The sequence below is a fragment of the Aplidium turbinatum genome, chromosome 18, assembly GCF_918807975.1.
Source record: "Aplidium turbinatum chromosome 18, kaAplTurb1.1, whole genome shotgun sequence".
NCBI lineage: Eukaryota > Metazoa > Chordata > Ascidiacea > Aplousobranchia > Polyclinidae > Aplidium > Aplidium turbinatum.
Window position 1 is genome coordinate 13,073,972 of NC_137489.1, and position 20,133 is coordinate 13,094,104.

General features: G+C 39.8%; 1 protein-coding gene across 1 annotated transcript; it reads right to left on the bottom strand.

Moving 5' to 3' along the window:
• Window positions 1-257: 257 nt before the first annotated feature.
• LOC145787191 (solute carrier family 2, facilitated glucose transporter member 5-like) lies at window positions 258-12,423 on the bottom strand. Its single transcript, XM_082598914.1, has 12 exons — window positions 12,394-12,423; window positions 11,189-11,320; window positions 10,488-10,640; window positions 9,818-9,929; window positions 8,840-8,961; window positions 8,630-8,730; window positions 8,157-8,298; window positions 5,568-5,777; window positions 4,382-4,576; window positions 3,855-4,002; window positions 2,901-3,058; window positions 258-461 (listed from the first exon to the last, which is right to left on the bottom strand). Exons 1-12 carry the CDS (start codon window positions 12,421-12,423, stop codon window positions 258-260), a joined length of 1,707 nt encoding a protein of 568 aa, XP_082455040.1.
• Between the last annotated feature and the right edge of the window lie 7,710 nt (window positions 12,424-20,133).

Here is a 20,133-nt window from a genome sequence, read left to right on the forward strand (position 1 = left end):
CTCTTGTTACAGATATACCGTAGTTGTGTTTATTATTTTAATAAAGCCTAACTCAGATAACGATAAGAGTGTTAATAAGTTTAGTTCAAGACTTTGAACAAGACTTGAAACAGGTTGAAACAAACAACGGTAAATCAACTTTTGGCAACACTAATGAAAGGATTAGTGCGGAATACCGTACTTTTAGCACTTCCATCAATGTTCATCAGTAGGCATACTCAGTAGGCTACAGTATTTCGATAAATTAAAAGATTAGCCTACAGTGCTGAACGCATGACTCCTTTGTCGTCCATAGACCAAGGTTTTTCGTCAGTGTCTCTTTTTTGCTTGCGTTTCCTGAAGTATTGCTCTATATCCAAGCTTGTCATATCTTTGGTTTCGGGCAAGAAAAAGTAGACATAGAGCATCACCAGCATAGCCATTGCCAAGTATGGAAGCAGTACACCAAAACTCAAACCCGTCTGAAATGTAAAAAGTTGTATTTCAACCTCAAGTAAGTAATTCCTTACAACCTCAAACATAATGTGGAGCTTATATACTCAAGCCACTCGGTGGCCGGTGCTAAAGCTAAAGATACTTCTTCAACTTTGGCCTAGATCAGGGGAACCCTTAGATCGCCAAGATTTCAACAGTTATTGTGCGACGCCAAACACTAGGCTACTAAGGCCTAGGCGTAGGCTACATTAAAATGAGAATATTAGATGCGTGCTGAATTTCTTTTCTTGTCCATTTTGTTTAATGTTTGTTGTGTGTTTGCGTTGTGAGCAAAGTAACAGGGCGTAAGTGTTGAAGCTGATTTTGAGTCGCCGCAAAATACGACTACAAGCCACTGGATGAGATGAAGAAAAAATAGGACTTACGTTTTAGAGAAAGCCACACACGTTATCTTTGTGATGTTTCTTTTGCAAAATACAAAGTAAAAATTCCAAATGCCGGACTCTACTGTCATAAAGAACTTATTTAACTTGTCTAATCAGACGCATTGAAACGTTTTTTTGTCTGCTGAAGGCTAGTTTTACCCCGTTTTAAGAACCGTATAAAACGACAAAGCAAGCAACCAGTGGCGCACGCAGGATTTTCTCAGGGGGAGGGGCATTCGAATTTTTTTCGAATCGAAACGAAAACGAATTGAAAAAACACCCATTTTCCCATAATACCAGTAAGGCTAAGTCATGTTATGTAAGATTTAGCCCACCATACTTAGCTTGCATTGACGATAATATTTTTAGTTTGCAGCAACTAGTTTACTCAATCGGATAGATTTTGTATTGAAAACAAAAAAATGCTTTTGACGTCGCAAATCAAATAATGTTTTACGTAGACGACGTAATTAGCTTACTCAACCCAATGAACCACGCGTGTTGACGGTACGTTCAGTCAGGCGCGAATCTAAGAGTTTTTTTCGGGGGGGGGCCAGAAAATTTGAAAATCAATTAAAAAAAAAGAAAAAGCTAAACAGATATGATTAATGATACTACGACATATACGATATGCTAGAAAGTAGACATTAAAACAACCATTTTCATCAATTGTGATGCCGAGGGACTAATATCAGCTGTTTAGAAGCATATCAAACCATTTGATGCGGAAACATACAATTTTTCACAAAATTTCGGGGGGCTCGGGCCCCCTGGGCCCCCCCATAAATCCGCGCCTGCGTTCAGTGGCGGGATTTTATTACAGGGGGACTAGAGTGTTCGATATAACTTGGCATTTTTTTTTATCAGAGTAGCCTGATGCTATAGGCCTACTTTATAGTCTGACCAAGGTTTAAGGTGGCCGAGGCTATTTGTTGGTAAAATGTAAATATTTACACTCTTTGCGTACCGTATGTCAATTTCCTTTTGGATTGAATTATTAGATGATAATGGCTATCCCTCATCTTCGAGGATGATAGTCCTCGCAATAAGTCTTGCGAATACGCTTGTGCGTGTGTTGATTGACGTGAGCTTGATGGCGCACACTCAATAAGCACACATAAACTTGACAAGGCCATCAGCTTTGTTCAAAGGCAAAGCAAGCGAAGACGATTGGAGATGGTGACAATACAATATCTTCCAGAAATTGCTTCAACTTGCGTTGGTTAAGCGCATTGGCAAGGATCCAATTGACTGTTGCTACGATTTCAATCACATTAGACATCTTGAGTGACTTAGCAACGATATTTTCTTGGTGTAAAATGCAGTGGTGCCACTTGACAGGGTAAGATTGTTCTCTTCACCCCATCTGTTAACAAGCCTATGAAGACATTGATTCTTCCCAAACACGGATCCGAAAGACATTCATCTGTTGCAACTGAACACAGCTTTAACGGTTTCTGATGTGATTCTGGAAGACTGGGCACACAGTTCACGAAACATATCGATCTCTTTTGTTGTGTCGTGAATGGAACGCTGAGAAATTCCTCGCCTGGCGTAAATCTCTTGATGAACTCGGCTAATTGATCTGTATTCGTATTTCCGTAATGTCTTTTGTGCCGTCAAGTGCAATAGAGTACCAGTCACTTATACACAAACTCTCGACTCAAGAAGCCGGTTATGTAGGTCACTAATGCATTCCAATCGTCCAGTAACTAATATTTTTGTTTTTTTGCTGCATCGATGTGGGTTGCAGGAAGGACGGCTGAAGGCCATATGCGGCCCAATGGGCTGCGGTTGAGAATCACTGGTTTATCAGTGTCTTACTTACTATGTCCCCGGAGTCAAGGAATAATTTTCAGTGGAGTGCGAAAAAGCTATAACATTGTCACAGCTCAAACATTTACTTCATAAGAAGTATTCTCGACCTTTTTTCAAGCGTTGGTCTAATATTCGACAATCGTTTGGATTGAATCGCATTAAATCATTATTTATTTTGTATTTTCATATTTTTTAGTCATTAGGATGTTCAAAATTACTTACATACATATAAGGTGTGGCGAAGCTCACGGCTGCAAATGACAGCCACAAACTAAACACTCCAATCGACATGCCAGCAGGTCGCGCTGCTTGATTCAAAATCTCTGGTGCAATCACAAAAGCTACTACACCAGAACCAGCATTGACTCCGGTTACGATACCTATAGAACAATTACAAATATAGGTAGCTGTAACACTCTGTTTTGTTTAACAATGTATTACAATTTGAAACCGTAGCCGGTCGTTTGGTCGACAGACATTTGGTCGACAGGACATTTGGTCGACAGGACATTTAGGTTAGGGTGTGAGTTAGAGTTAGAGTTAGGGTTAGGTTAGGGTTAAGGTTAGTTAACTAACCCTAAAATGAATCGTTCTGTCGACCAAACGTCCTGTCGACCAAATGTCTGTCGACCAAACGTCTTGTCGACCAAATGACCGGGTACCATTTGAAACACACTGTAGGTTATGTAACAAGTAGTTTAGCTTACAGCGAAAATTATCGAAAAAAAAATTGACTTTTGAAATTCTTTGCAAGCTGCATGCTTTTTCTATGCCTTCGTGCGAGGGTTTCACCAAGTTTTCAACACTGCTCTTTACAAACCGCATGAGATCGAGTCTATTATTTCAAACCATACCACAGACATAAAACTTAGCATAGTCTTCTTTATTTTGTTTAGCTTTTATGTAGTAGGCCTACTTTTTTCACTCCAAAGATAAAGATTGCCACAAGCACGATCAATCAAATCATTTTACTGGTTTTATAATAGGCCTAGAATACTCTCTCTCTCCACTTTGCTTCAAAGAAGCCTGGTCTTCATCTCAAAGTATCAGGATAGACCATTTTTTTGCAACGACTCCACCACTTCTCTCTATTGTTGGCATCTTCAAGTAGGCTATAACTTATATGACACTAATGTCCAATATATTTGTACTTACTTGCGTAGCTGATTAACTTACCCATGGTAGCAATTATCGCAATATAAGTGAGCCAAAAAGCTTTGTCTTGAAAAGCCAAAGCTAATGTGTATAGCACAATGGAAATTGCCACCGCAGAGTTTCCAGCAAAGAATAAAGTTTTACGTCCGAATCTTGCACTAAGTAAGCCCTATAGAGGATTAAAATTAAAGAGCAGCAGTGAGCGATATAGCAATAGTAGGCCCAACACACTTGCTAGGCTGTTAGTAGGCTACCACTAGGTAGTTTAGGTTTCATTGTTGCACAGTTTTTATCTTGCGCGTTGAAGCCAATGTGATAAGTGGGCTATGGCGAAAGCGATTTTTATGAATTACAATAGGCACATGCAAGGGAAAACAAAATTTAAACAAACATGCTTTTTACACCTGTGTAGCCTGTATCAGCTTCAAAGCGATCTCAACGTAATTTTGATAGCTGTAAAGGACAGAGGAGCCAATAACTGCAAACAACATTTGCAAGATTATTTCAACTGCAAGGCTAAAAGCATGGCCTTTAACACAGGTACTTACTGCTGTGGCTGTGGCAAGGAGTTGAAACGCTGAAACACCAATCGATACATATGTGGCGTAACTGGGATCAAGACCAGCCGCAAATAAAATGTTGTTCAAGTTGTAAAAAACTCCATTGATTCCAGTGATTTGCACAGAAGCAAGCACAACTATCGCTGATATCAACTGCCACCTAACAGATGATTTTGTGAGCACCTTAAAAGAAATAAAGGAGAAATGATGACATCAAAACTACACTCTGAGCATCCAGCAAAACCACGTCGTAGAGACATATGTTATTGATGGTTTTCTGCTATCTGCACGTTAGTAAATTACGGTTTTTATAACTTTTCTAAACCTGGCAGCTATTTTACATGTCGTCAGACTAATAAAATAATGGCGTAACTCATTTTTTCTTGTTTTGAGATAATCGAAAAAAACTGTCTACACGGTTGTTTTTATCATATTTATTGTACAGTTAAACGAAAATAGCATGTCGACACAAGTACAATGAGCATGTATACTTTGATTTGTTTCATTTTGCATCCCATAATGGGCTGGCATAACTTAGGCCATTTTCTGAATGCACTGACATGACTTAGGCGATTTGATATTTTGACTTAATCAATATAAGTTTTTTAACGGTGACATAATAACAGTGATAATAGGACTAGAATTAACAGCCAAATCCCTCATAGCAACTCCAATCTAACGATAGGAGTTATAGTTCATGCTAGACTGCATATTTCGCTCAAAAACAGTTCACAGTTGGCAAGATAAGCTGAATAAATTATCAGTAATGAGGCAAATTATCAAAAAAGGAGTGGCACAATGTTGGCATAACATGTTTCATAGATTGGAGATCATTGTATTTCCTCAATTTGATTGGAAGATGGCTTGAAAAAATAGGAATCCATGTAGTGTCGTCTAAGTTTGTTTGTGACCGCTGTGGCAGATCCTCCCATTGTGCAGCCTCACATAATGGGACCTTGTACAATGCCTTTTCACTGCTTTCATGATTTCGGCCTCTAAGATCATGAACAATGGGATCTCCAGCTTTTTTTCCAGGCCTAATTTTCAACAAGCATCATCCATCGATTTTCATAAAATCACTGTGTTGCATCCTCTGTACATTGTTGGGATGCGGTCTGATCCTGGCATTCTGGATGATAATTTCGTAATCTCTCGTCGTAAAAATGTTGTTTACCAATTTTCGCTCGATAATACTGTGCATGGTATCGCACTCCATTTGAGTGAGACCAGCCACGAAGTCCTTCTGAGTAATAGTGATGTCATGTTTCCATGCAAGGGCACAGTAGGCACTAGAGTTTCTATTTTGATATCCACACCCATCACTCCAAATAACTATCTCCTCCAGACCGGAGCTTCCACAAATTACCCATCCGAAATGATTGAACTGCAAGAAAGCGAATACTTCACAACGAAAATCACTTTCTGTTTCATTCCAAATAGAGCAATAAGCATCTTTTGATTCAAGATTGAATAGTGTAAAATTGTGTACCTGCAGCTTGGTTTTATAGTAGGCTACATAAATAGGTTACTGCTTGCCTTAGTTTTAGGACACAGAAGTACAGCCTGTAAATCTATTGTCCATACGGATTTTACTGTACTAGCGGACTCTTTGTCTTCGTCTTCTCATCTCAAGCTTCAATCTTCAACTTGATATGTATTGTTCCTTGGTAATCATACTGTATTTGAATGAAACACACACGTCGCACTGACCCTTACGTGGTATGAACAGAGCACCCGGCAGCCCGTTGCAACCAGTTCCCCTGAAGCTGCACGTTTCGATGTTATTGGGCCGCAGTGGACATGGAGCTGGCCAAGAGTGTGTGCGTGGCCCTCGCGTAGTTACGACCACCGTAAATAAACATACAAGCAAATGGCCTAAATTGTTTCAATTTGGACCTGGACCAAACAAAGCCCAATGGCGATGATATCACGGGTACCGGGGACAGGCTTGGTAGAGTTGGAAGCCTCCAGCCTGGTTTCACATATTGGCGGCGGATATATAATGATCGTCTCTCAGTGGCTTTTGCCCAAGTCTTTTCCATCACAGACTGGGCCTCCAAAGCCACATACGACATCACCATCCAAACTCAATTTGAAGATCAACCAATGCTCGGACACGAGCTGGAGCCGACGATGAAAACGGAGAAGTTCTCATTATGAAATACTTCCCTAAAAAAGGCTGTGCTTAATGGTAGTATTCCTGATGATTCAGCAAGCTCTTTAGATTGTGGATAAGAACTTCAGCTGCATGAAGGTATGGGCCCAGGAATGGAACGAGCTGCCACATATCTCTCCCCAGTTTTAAGTTATACCAGCACCCTCCATCCCTCCTGGAGCAGACCTCTCAAGAAAGGCATGGGTCACATTGAACAGGATCAGATGTGACGTTGGCTGCACTGGAGCTAATCTGCTTAGGTGGGGGTTGCATAATACGCCGATATGTGTCTGCGGAGCGGCAGAACAAACAATGCAACACATACTCCACGAATGTTCCATCTTACGGCCCCCAAGTGAAATCATTGGTATTCGACAACTGGACGCAACTACCATATCATGGCTGCACGATGAGGCATTGCCAGTCTAAGCTACTACAAGTCAAACGAGAGAAGAAGAAGCAAGCTCTTTGTATTGCCGATGAGGTTGGGTTATGGTATAGTTCCAGGGTACAAGAATTTCTTCTTTCTGTACATTGTGACCTTTCTACAGTAATGGGAATCTACAGTAGGCAAGTCATTGAGAAATTTCGCCAAAAAGTGATTTTCCTCTTTTCCCACTTTGGCACATTTAAGCTACCTACACATAAAAGTCAATTCAAACGTTTTAAAATCTATGTTTTCCTTCTCCCATCTGTGAAACTCAAGAATGATGGCGAAGAACTCAGCAACGAGCTTATGAAGTCGCTAAGAGTGATATTAAGCTGAGAATTAATTAGGTACCGTATCCAACAATGACTTGCTACAAAAACCTGCCATGGGTGCGAGAAGACTCCGAGAAACGGCGCATTGAGAAGATCTGACCTGTATCACAGTGTGAGGTGATAAGTCGCACTACCAGAGTGCTAGGAAAATGAAGCTTCTCAAAGGAACAGAGAGAAAACAGATAGATTTAAGTAGGGTGGTTACTTGAAAATGGCCAAGATTACGATACATAGAATAGAAAAAACATAATTATTTTGTGCTAAAGTAATCGTCTTGACTTGTGATAAAATGGAAGCTCAATTTAGATCGTCGTCTTCTGACCATCTGCTCTGTTGGAGGAAAGCTTTACTTCCAGCAAACGATTAAAAAGATTTGTAAAATGGCCTAAGTCATGCGTTTGAGTTAGGCCATTTGACATTTTTACGAAAATACCACTTTCCCGTTAATGTAGATCTTAGAAAATTATGTGGCAGATGCGCTACATTTTAGGGACCTACAAAACACTAATATCTCAATTTCGTCAAAAAGTGAGTTACGCCATTATTTTATTAGTCTGACGATGTGCACAAAGTAAAATTAGAAGAGAAAATCCTACCATATTTCAATTTAAAAAATGTGCAACCATTTACATTGCTGCTCATTTTGTGTTGATAATTACATCCGCTACCAAACGATAGGCCGTCAACTTGTTTTTCAGTTGGGTCTACATGGGGTTTTAAAGGCCAATTAGGCTGACCTGAAAAAAAAAATTAACTGTTAGATACCACATCAATTTACTACAACGTAGGCCTATACTTTTGGGTGTTAACAATTAATTATTTTTACGAAATTATTTTTGAACCCACCTGCCAGACAGACAACAATTCTTTTTCAAACTCGGCCTCTGCTTTATATTCATCAAGCTCGCTTTGCACGTTTGTGGTTCCCCGAAGTTTGATGAGAAGATTCTTTGCTTCTGTTTCGTCCTTGAAAGTCAGGTAAGCCGATCTGAAACAAGTTAACTAAATAAAGGCTCGTTGTCTTCAGCTTTATTGAAATTCCACGATGCATTTAGAAATCATCCACGTATTATGTTGTTCTTCATAAAGAAAAGTTTTGTGCCAGTGTTGCGTTTACTTTGTTATTATCTGTTTATTATCTTTTCGTAGTTGATTTCCTTTTGCTTTTATAAGTCTGTGTCTGTAACGAGGTTATTTCACATCGAGATTGCTTTTACAAGGCTGTCAAAGATATATATGTATAAAAAGAAATGCGAGTCATACATTGAAAAAAAACAACAACACAGTCTTCATAATAGGCTAATGTTTGTTAAGCCTACCTTGGGCTCTGAGGCAACCAATGGGCAAAGATAAGAAACACGAGACTTGGAACAGCGGTTATGGCAAGAAGATACGGCCAACCAGAATCAGTACCTAAGCACTAAAAACAACCCTTGTTTAACAGAATTTCAAAAAATTTGTTCTCATATGAAAGTTGATCAATCATAGCAGATTTGTCACAAATTTTTAATACTAATCAGCCAACTCACTTGTTCTAACCCAAAAGAATTTCCAAGTATGAGACCAATAGCGACTGCTGATCCAAACAGGCTAGCTACTGCTCCGCGAATTCTCGGAATGGACATGTCATTTATGTAGGTTGATCCAATACCTTAAAAATACAGCATATTTTTTAGCATTGATATTTGGTTGTTTGGTTGATTATGTGTAAGCTTAGAATGGAACTATCCAGTCTTTTAACGTAAACAAGTCTAGCTCCTAGCTTGCCATTTACTTGACTCGTTGGATATAGGTGGTGAATCCAGTCGCGTGTCAGAGGTACTTCTGGATCGGGGACAATTTTAGGGGCCCGTAACCTTAGCAAAAGGCCCGTAACCTTTGCAAAGGCAAACGAAGAAGCCATTTCGTACTTTTGGGTTACATAGGCTATAGAGCATTTGTTTTTGATGTATCTTGATTTGGAGCCGAGGATCTAATTGGTATCGGGCCCAATGTAATCTCTCAAGGGCTTATTGGTGGTGAGTCCAGTGTCGTGTCTCAACTGGCCTGGATGTTGCGATGAGTGGAGTGTACCCACTCCACTGACCTCTGTTCAATACGGACTACGGTACTCATTACTAGGCCTATAACCTGGAAGCCTAGCTAAACCTCAAACTTGAATCAAAACAATAAAATGATGATTTAGCGATGTTCGTTGAAGGGTGGTAAAAGGCAGAGCCTCTCGACCCAAGGAGTGACGAAAAGAAGAAAAAGTTTACACTAATAAGAAGATGGTTGAAATTGTGACGCATTTACCTTAAATTTAGAGCTTTAAGAATAGTTTTAATTTAATGAAATTCAAAGTAAAAGAGACAAACTTTTTATGAAAATATCAAGTTGCTAATAACAAATAGTTTCAATTTATTGGATGGTTTGGTTCGTATAAAATATCACAATTTCAAAAACACAACGGTACTTCCAGTCAAAGGACCAATATCGTTTGAAATACTTCTGCTGGTAAAACGCACCTACTCCAACTGCACAATACATTCCTATCAGTACTTCCCCAATCATGATAGCTTCGTAAGAAAGCATTAGGACGGACAAAGATAGCAGCAATGTTCCAACAATACTGAGAATCTGTAATGTAAATCATTTTAAGCCTTTTAACACCACCACTAACATCACATTATGGCTTAAGTAGTCTCAGTGCACTCATGAAAGAAAAATCTTTAAATGCTAGTGTTGCATAAAATATACAGTAGAAGGAAAAAATAACTTGACTTCTAAGTAAGCCAGTCTAACGTAGCCTGAGTTTGCAAAAATAGTTCATCAAACGTTGCTTTATATTTTAGCATTTTGTAATAAATCTTATTGTTTTCATCATGGCTCCAGCACTACAGAACAAGACAGCACAGTATTTTTCCATTTCCTCGACATCACAAATTTGGGCTACTGATTTAGCTAATCAAAAAAGATTAAATAGTATTATTTTTTGTAGCTTACGCAATGACACATTTCTAATATGCTTTGGAATAAAACTGACTTGGAATAATATAAAAGTCAATTTGACCAAAACAAAATTGTTGGTCTGTGATAGCTTCAACTTAACTTTTGGTTGTTAAGCGCTACAGTTGATTGTAAAGTTAAATATTGCACAAGTACTTTATGATTTTGTCTCTAACAACTGTTTATTACCTGCGCATAAATTAAACTTCTCCTCTGACCAAAGTTAGTCACTAATGGCTTGACAAAACAGGAACCAATCATTCCTCCAATTGGAAAAGTTGTGGTCGAAAATGTCCACATCAGATCAAGGTAAGACTGGGATATAGGTTCCCCGAATCTTTGCTGTAAACAAGCAGCATTGTTCAAATCGGGTACGTTTTCAACCACGCACAAAAATAATACCATTACCTAGTTTGTTCTTAATTAAGAATATAATAGCCGCCGAATCATTGTCTTGAAGATCTTGGCTTTGGTTTGACCCACAGACATAAGTATGCGTCCATCCCAATAGCTCAGTTCATTGGCGCGTGACTTCGTAAACGAAGAAGCTTTAAATCAAGCGGTGCTGTGAGCTTGAGTGGCGCATTCTATATGGTTAGTAGGGCACATATTAACAACCATATTTTTAGCCACGTACAAATGAGAACAATTTTAACTAGCTTCTTCCAGCTTGACTTCAAGCAAGCTTGAAAACATTGCGTAAATTGCTACTTGTACAACAATTTAGCCTAAAAATCGTTATCAAAATAAAGTCAAAAAACGATTTAAACATTTTTTACCTTAACATAAAAATGACCTGGCCACAAATTTCAGTTCATGGCGATAAGTGTTGAAAAACTACATTGATTGCTTCTTAATGCATAGACTAAAATTTATGCGCTTCTACTGACCGTGTAAGAATGATTGTAAAACTGTCTGATGGGCTGTGAGGCGGCATTCAGAGTTCCGATGCCATATCCATATTGAAGTAGAAAACACATCGGGCACAGAATGGTAGGAATAATGGCAAACGCGGTTAGTTTCTGAAGAAAAATTGTGAACAAAAATTCATAAACAACAATTAAAAAAATAATGTGTTTAGTGCCTACAGTAGGCTATGTCGAATTTTATTATAAAAATATTTTATGGGCCTACAAACTCACTTGCTAGTCGTTGTAATTGTCAATACAAATGATGTAGGCTGTTAACCCATCAGGTAGCCTACATTTTATTTTAGAAAATTATCGAATTGAAACAGTCTCGCTTTTTCATAAAGGCTACAGTTGCGACGTGAATCTTTAAAAATGATAGAAAGATATCAGTGGCGTATCCTGATGGTTTAAGCAAGGGAAGCGAAAAAACTCGTGAGGGTAGGAACGTGCTGAAAGCACGCGAATTTTAAGGGGTCCGGGGGCATGCTCTCCCCGGACGATTTTTGTAAATTAAACTCAAATAATGGATTATTGTACTTTCTGGAAACACTTTTAGGGTAATATTTGTATGAAATTTATTAGCAGATAAACAGCTATTAACTTAGGTAGCTCTTACACGAACGGGCAAAAACTGCGGATCAAATTAGAGAACACCAAAAATTCAGCTTACTACTGCTGTACTATCCAGGATAACAGTGTAAATCTAACATTAGGCTCAAACTTTTCCTGATGAGGCAGATATAACCATAAAGCCTTAGATTTTTTCATTACGCACGGGTACAATACCCAATAGTAAACAATTCTGAAATTGCTTCCACAGATTAGTTAAATGAAACGTAAATCGCGTAAACTTTGCGCTGCTTTTTTGCTTTGTTTCTCACTTGTTTCTTCGCATAGCAAAAACGAGAGCAATGGGTGCGGTACGAATCTCTGCTTCTGTAAGTTTCCAACTTTTTTAAAATTAAAACCTAGCTAAAATCATACGGGGCATGAGTTGGAAACTGTTTTAATTCGTATTCAGGTAAACAAATTACGAAATCGTTTTATTGAAAAATATTATCTTCACTTTTTCCAATTTTGACAGGAGAAGCAATGCTTCCCTTGCTTCCATTGAGGATACGCCCCTGAAAGATATCAAACCTAGAAAGCATACAGCAGTTTACAGTTTTACATAACAAACTCACTGGTTTATCATCTTGTGCCTTATTTTCCATGTTCGTAATATTTAAAGTGCCTCTGACAGGTAAATAAATTCGCTAAATTCACCTAAGATACCAAAAAGATGACACTAAAAACATCCCTGACTAGAAAATCGTAAAAAACATCAACAGGCTACTAAGTTACACGCTTGGAAACTTTCGTTCAGTTTCGGCAAATCTGGCAGTCATTCAGTTGCGAAAATAAAAAGCGGTAACACCGCTGTGACGTCACTCTGGGTAGGAAGGATACATTCTTTTTCTGTGGTGACTTGGTGAGGTATGGTACGACTACTGCAAAACGTGAATGTGTGGAGCTCTGTTGGTCTAAAGCGTGTGCAAAATGAAAATTACCAAAATAAAAACGTCAACTTATTATTACTATCAGGTTTAGATCAAATAGGTTGAGTTTATTTTTATCAAACAGCATCTCAATTCAATTGAAATTGCAGTTTTTCTAAACTTTGTAGGGCTACAATTTTGATAATTTTTGATTTGTCCTAACCTGGCTATAGCCATTTGTAGTAACAACAGTAGGCTATCTTACAAACAGTACCCTTAATTTATGGTTCAGGTAATGCCACAAATTGGTGTTTATGTGACAGTGTCAGTGACAAAGACCGTGTGCTGTCTTTTCACGCTTTCCCACAAAACAAGGTGCTGAAAAAAAATTGTCAAAATTTTCTTCAAGTGTTCGAAAGCGGGATGGGCCATACAAAACTAATTGTAGGCTATATGTTCTCTTCACTTCATTAAGGATGATTTTGTTAACACCACTCAAGTAAAAATGGGCTTGAGCAAACGTTACATTTTGAAAAATCTGCCATAGGCTACTACAGGGGTGGGGAGCCTGCAGCAATAGTATGTGTCAATCTTATGGAAACATTTAATGCAAGATTTTTGGACATAAAGAGTGAAGAAATGGAGTTAGATATTTTTGCCTCTCCTTTCAATGTGGTTGCAACTGATGTTCCTAGTAACTTCCAACATGAAATAGTAGAGCTCCAGAGTGATGGTATGTTGAAAGCGATGTACCAAAACATTCCACTGCTCAACTTTTATCAACGCTACATAAATGCTGATGATTTTCCAGTCATGCGGAAACGTGCTTTGAGATAGGTGTCTTGGTTTGGAAGCACCTACCGTTGCGAGTATTTTTTTTCCAAATTGAATCTAACAAAAAGTCGGCTTCGCTCCAGACTGACTGATAAAAACGTTGAGATTCAGTTTAGAGTTGCAACATCTTCCGTGTCAGCAGACATCACACGACTCACCAAAAATAAAAACTTTCAACCATCCAACTAGCTGTGAAATTATATTCCTCTGGAGGAATTTGCTGAGATTTCGGTTTCAGATGCTCTATCAAGGGATTCACTTTGATTAGTTTCTCATAGCCTTCCTCGTCTCTTTTCATTCATATATGTGCTATCAGTGAAGTGCATGTAACGCAACAGTGTTTCAAATCTGTTGCGTGGCATGCAGTCAGCTATCGGACAGTATCTCGTTCGTCTTTCCCAGTACATCCTTCTTGAAGGCATCTTTACAATACTGATGTAGGAGCACTCCTATAAGCTTTTTCATTTCAGCAATAGATGTAATCAAGACACGTCTGTCTTTTTGATGAGCGTAGAGCTTTGATTCACGGACAATATTTCCAAACGGCTCGTCATCAAAAAACTCTAACAAATACTTCAAAGGATTTCATGTTCAGATAGAATATACCCTTCATCCTCCCACTGAACATCCAAACTGGGTTTAAATACCTCCTTCTTCCTCGTATAGCCTACTGGCATTTTGTGGTTTTACTGGTTGAGCGTTTTGTCGGCTGAACCTCTTTCACACTTTCCTCAACCACTTCAACTGGTGGCTTTACTTGATGAGAAAGTAGGCATTTCTGCATCTTCATCGAACTCATCCTCATACTCTGAAATGTTACCAGCGGGCAAAACTATCCCATCCAACACCAAATCTAGGCCTACATTATTTTCATTAATTGTAAATAATTTAGGCGGCGTAACAGAAAAATAACTTATCTGCATAAAAAAGTAAAAAAAAATCAGAAATTTATTCTATTCCATAGAATTTGGACTCTCTCCATGCCCAATGTAGCCACTTGGCTACATTAAAATTTCAGGTAACATAACTAAGATTAAAAACATAAATTTCAAAATTAAATTATTTGGGCTAGTTATTTGTTGAAAAAACTATGTAAAAACACACAAAAGTGCAATCATTTCTTCAAATGAACACATCTGCAGTGCTCTGACGCTGCCTCATTTTCTGACAATTTCAACTTTTCAATGGTCACCTCATCACCATTTTCTTCGGAAGGGAATTGTGGGTAGTTCGTGTGTCTAATAAATTTCTTTGCTTTTATTGTCTTCACAAGAGATAAAATGGTGGATTAAACCATGACATGGAAACATATTTGTTTTTAAAAAAGTAACAGGGGCCCCTAACAGGGGCTAACTAAGAACACTACAGCCTCCTTACCAACGAAGCCACTCAGTACCTCTCAACCCCACACAACAACAACGTGGAAGAAGCTTACCAGGACTTTTGTGATGCAATAACATCAGCGGCAAAACACTCCATCTCCCGCGGCCGACGAAAGAACTACATGCCCTGCTGGGATATGGAGTGCGAAAGCCTCTACTCCGACTTCCTTCACGCCCCTCAGGGCAATGACACCAACAACTCAGCCCCAGCCCTGCTGGCAAGGCTGGACTCAAAGAGGAAGGAGCGCTGGACAAAAGCCGTTGAATCAATCGACTTCACGCACTCCAGCCGCATTGCACGGAGTACATTGAACAATCTAATGGCAGATCGCGTGCCTCTCGTCAACAATGTCCCGTTTCAGAAAATTCCATCGCCTCATAACTTGTGGAGAACGGGAAATACAAATCGAGAGGCCATGCATCAGACACGTACAAGAAATGGCGGACCTCTGGAGGGTAACAACCCCAGACTGGGACAACATCTCGGGTAAGTTCACCCCGGAAGAATTTTCCGCCGCCCTCCAGCACATAAAGCCAGGTAAAACACCAGGCTCTGACCATCTATGCCCGGAGTTGATACTCCATGCTGCCGCCTCCTTAAAGTCTTGGTTAAAAGACTTCCTTTCCTGCTGCTTGCGCCACCTGAAAATTCCCAGAATCTGGAGAAGAGCCCTTGTGGTTGCAGTTCCTAAGCCGAAAAAGCCCCCAGGGGACCCGAAGAGCTATCGCCCAATCTCACTACTCTGCATCCTCTTCAAGATCCCCGAGAGACTCATCTACGCCCGTGTCGAACCAATAATAGATCCGTAGCTCCCCCGTGAGCAAGCTGGCTTTCGACACGGACGATCAACCGTAGATCAGGTCACACTTATGACCAAAGATATTGAGGATAGCTTTTCGGCTAAGAAGAAGGCTGGCGCCGTGTTTGTTGATCTCACGGCTGCCTATGATACCGTATGGCATAGCGGCCTTACCTGCAAGTTACTCCGTCTGCTGCCTGACAGACACATAGTCCACATGATGATGGAACTTGTGCAAAACCGCAGCTTCACCATCACAACCGGTAGCGGTCGTCGGAGCAGACTACGCCGACGTAAACACGGCGTCCCACAGGGCTCAGTCTTGCCTCCTCTCCTGTTCAACATATACACATACGACCTGCCCCCCACCATTTCCAGGAAATATGCTTATGCAGACGACCTGGCATTCCTGCACTCAGCGGGAAATTGGCGGTCAGTGGAGAGGAACCGCAGCCAAGACATGCAAACACTTTCAGCATACCTCCAGAAATGGAAGCTACCGCTCAGCAAAGCAAAAACAGTGTCGGCGGCCTTCCACCTTAACAACCGGGAAGCACAGCGTGAGTTAAACATCAACATTGACGGGCAATGCCTGCCCTGCCCTACTGTACCGAACCTGCCTATCTCGGCATAACCTTGGACAGGTCACTCACGCACCGCCGACACCTGGAGTCACTGCGCAAAAAACTATCCACACGCGTCGCACTTCTGAGGCGACTGGCGGGTTCAGGCTGGGGAGCTGGTACCAAAACACTTCGCACAGCCACTCTAGCCCTTACTCATTCCACCGCTGAGTACTACGTACCAGCCTGGTGCCGTAGTTATCAGACCCACCAGATTGACACCGCCATCAACGACGCCCTGCGTACTGTGACTGGATGCCTGCGTCCCACCCCTACGAACTACCTACCCATCCTAGCAGGCATCCAACCTGCTGAGAGTCGTGAAGGAGCCACGATTTCTCTCGCTTGCCGCGCCCTGGACCCCGACCATCCCTTCCACGCAACACTCAAGCGACCACCACATACAAAGCAGCGACTGAAATTGAGACGCCCCTTTGTTCTTGCCGCACAACAACTGCTTAAGAACGCAGAAGAACTTGGGTTAAGTGCGGAACACTGGAAGAAACCACACGTGAAACACGGAGTGGCAAAACTGCACCTCCACGCTCCGTGACTTCATACCCCACGCCGATCCCCGTCCACCGGGGATGTTCCTCGCAAGGCTTGCGTGGGTCAGGCTTAACCGCCTGCGAACTGGAGTCGGCCGCTTTCGTTTGGACATGTCCAAGTGGGGCCTGGCTCCTCCATCAGAATGCGAGTGTGGCGCCACAGAACAGACCTCGGACCATATCATTAACCACTGCCCAACCCACCGGCCTCCACACGATGCACATGGACTGAAGGCCCTGGACGACGAGACTGTCGAGTGGCTGATGACTTCCTGCCCTCCAATCTAGCCTAAAAAAGACCTGCTCATACGCCGATGAGACCATCCAGCTTTGATAGAGATAGGCGCAAATGGTTGTCTTGATTTGCATCCATTGGAATAGTTCCCCAATAGTTCACTTGACAAAGAAACCTCAAGATCGAACGGCGCTGGTTCAGCTCTCGGCGGATGTGCTTAACTACGCATTTCAAAGACAGCTCTCTAATCAGCGGCACCTAGTAAACAGAATGATTAACAGCCAACAACCCCAACAATCAGAAACTTTACTCTTTCGGAAACATCCGGGCTCCTCGTACGAATACTATTGATTTGTTATTACCTAATTATACCTAATTACCTAATAATTGACTATATTGTAAAAATAGGAAAGGGGAATAATTGGAAGAACACTTTTGAACTACACCATTTTTCATCAAACTATTGTCTGGTTAATATTCAAAGCTTTTATTCGTATTGCAAAGTATTTGTCGCAAATTTTCATTGGATTATATCAACACTACTCGCACTATAGTTACCCATTTGGCAACCTTGGTACTGCTGTGTCTGGCTGTCTGCTAACAAAAAAGTTCAGAGATCTGAGGTTAGATAAACCATTTCAAACAAAATCAAAAACTATATAAAAAAGGATAGCATCTATTTACACATTTTATGTACTATTTTTTATTCTTAGCCTATATCCTAAACAATTCTTAGTCTGGTTGGTTCACTGCAGTCTGCAATAAGCCACTTCACATGACCGATGTCGACTAGACTCCATTTTTTTTAACCTCGCCAACGTAAACTTTTCAAACATCTAAGATTGGATCAACAAAAGCCAATTAATTTTTAGAATTCACAAAATAGAAATGTAAACAAATTTTAGTCATTTTTTGTCATGCGTTGATATACAATCGTATGCTAGGTTACTAAATAAAGATTTTTCAATTTTGAAATGGCAAAACTAACCAAACTCGATTGTGAGTTGAGACTTCAAATCGACTTTTATCAGACGCATGAGTCATACCAACAGTGGCTAATGGTAGTAGTTACCACTAATTACGTTAATTAGGCTACTTTGTACAACACCAGTTCAAACAAAAATGTCTCTATAATATTTAATAAGTCAACTTAAATTCCAAAGTGATCTTGATCTTATTGACTTTCAAGATCACACAAAAAAGTGATCTTATATCAAGGTCACCAAAATAAAAGTGATCTTGAAGATCAAGATCACGCTCATCCCTGCCTGCAGCTAATTCTTCAAATGTGCACATTCGAAAGTGTTGAGTATAGTATCCATTATCAGCGTTTGTTTTGAATTTCTTTTGTTATCAAGAGATATAATTGAAAATCGTTCCCCTGTTCAAACACTCAAGCCTGTAGAAAATTGTTAATTCCGCATTGTTCATGCACATTGACGTAAGCTAGATTGTCACTTTTATTGTTGTTTAAACATTGCTTTGAGCCTGCTGAATGTTTAATCAATGTGAGCCTATATAGAATAAATTTTATGATAATTCTCTCACACGAATGTACACAAAACGTTCAAATTTACCAAAGCTAAAAAAGTGCATCATTTAGCCTAAAGGTATTTTACTAATAATGAGTGAACTTATTGTTCAGACACGGGCAGGAGTTCGACGACGAAAAGAACGTTTTTTGTGCTTCAAAAGTAACTAGTAGTGGTCAATTGACACCCAATATCTGGTTTGGTTGGTTTTGAATCTTTATCCTCGGACTGACAAAACTTGATAGGTTATTTCTGGTAGTTTTGCATATTTGTAGAGGCTTTTGACACAGTGCCAGGGCCAGTGCCGGATTAAGGTTTTGATGGACCTGAGGCTATATGGTAATCTGAGGCCTATATTTTTCCCCTCATTGTACCAATCACAATTAAAATGAAATAACAAAAATCATACCCGAAGTACAGTAGCCTATTTACTTATTAAACACATTCAAATGACATGTTTTCTGGATTTAGACAAAGCAAAGCTGTAAATAACATCATCGGAGTCTATTTTTTCAAAATTTCGTTTTCAATGCAGAGTAGAGCTAAGGAATGCAACTTTTTCTGACCCATGAATGAACGCAATTGATTCTTTACTCTTGCACTGAAAATGAGCGCTCGCCTGAACAAACAATTAGAAATCATCAGACAAAGATACATTCTTAGTACAACAGATACGTTAGGAAATGCATAAATAAATTTATTTTTATTGATGAATCTAAACCTTTGAGTTTCTTTGCTGCATTCGCTGTTAAAATGGTGTTGTTTTAGTAGTGCAGAAAAATGAATTATCTCTTCAGGCAGTGATTCTTTTAGAATCTAGATCATCTGAATATGTGATGCAATGTTTTAGCACTCTCTTTAATTTTAAGGTTAAACATAGTGTTTAATTCCGCCAGAAACGAAAATCTTATTTGAAGACAATCGTCTGCTGCAATTCAGGACTTCATGCACAAATAATTTTGTCAATGATTGGCAAATATGAGTCTACTTTGAATCTGCTCGATGAATCAAGTGATGTGTCTTCAGATCCACCTTCGCTATCCAAGCATAGCCTACTTTTGTTCGCTTCTTTCTTAAATTTCTTCAATACAATGATGACAGCCACTTAATACTCTACAGTTTTCTTCAAGTTCTTGAAATTGGGATCTTAATGTTTGAACAAAGTCATGTAGACCGTAAAGCAAATTTGTTGCTTTATTCAAAGTAATTTTGCTATCCTGCAGCACCCGACTAGTTTTATGAAACCGTTCCATTATGTACGATCATAACTCCAATAAAACACCGGTTTCAAGCTTTTCCATTGACAAGATAAACCCCTTGGCTGTTTTCTTTAGTCTGTGATTGTTCGTGATTGTCATTAGACATTGCTTTCAAGACTTGAAGAACTTACTGCTTGAGAATTTTTTCTTAGCGCATGTATAGCGTCATATCGTGCCTCCCAACACGTATCAGACAAAGGCTTAATTGTTGGCAAATGAAGTGGTTTCAGTAG

Bases quoted from the DNA above. Each gene is read 5' to 3' on its own strand.
- LOC145787191 (XM_082598914.1), bottom strand. From the start codon at position 12,423: ATGGAAAATAAGGCACAAGATGATAAACCA. The intron at 8,962-9,817 runs GTGCGTTTTACC...TGTATTTTTAAG, and splicing joins GTATTGTGCAGTTGGAGTAG to GTATTGGATCAACCTACATA. The intron at 5,778-8,156 runs GTGGGTTCAAAA...GCTTTCTTGCAG, and splicing joins AATTGTTGTCTGTCTGGCAG to TTCAATCATTTCGGATGGGT.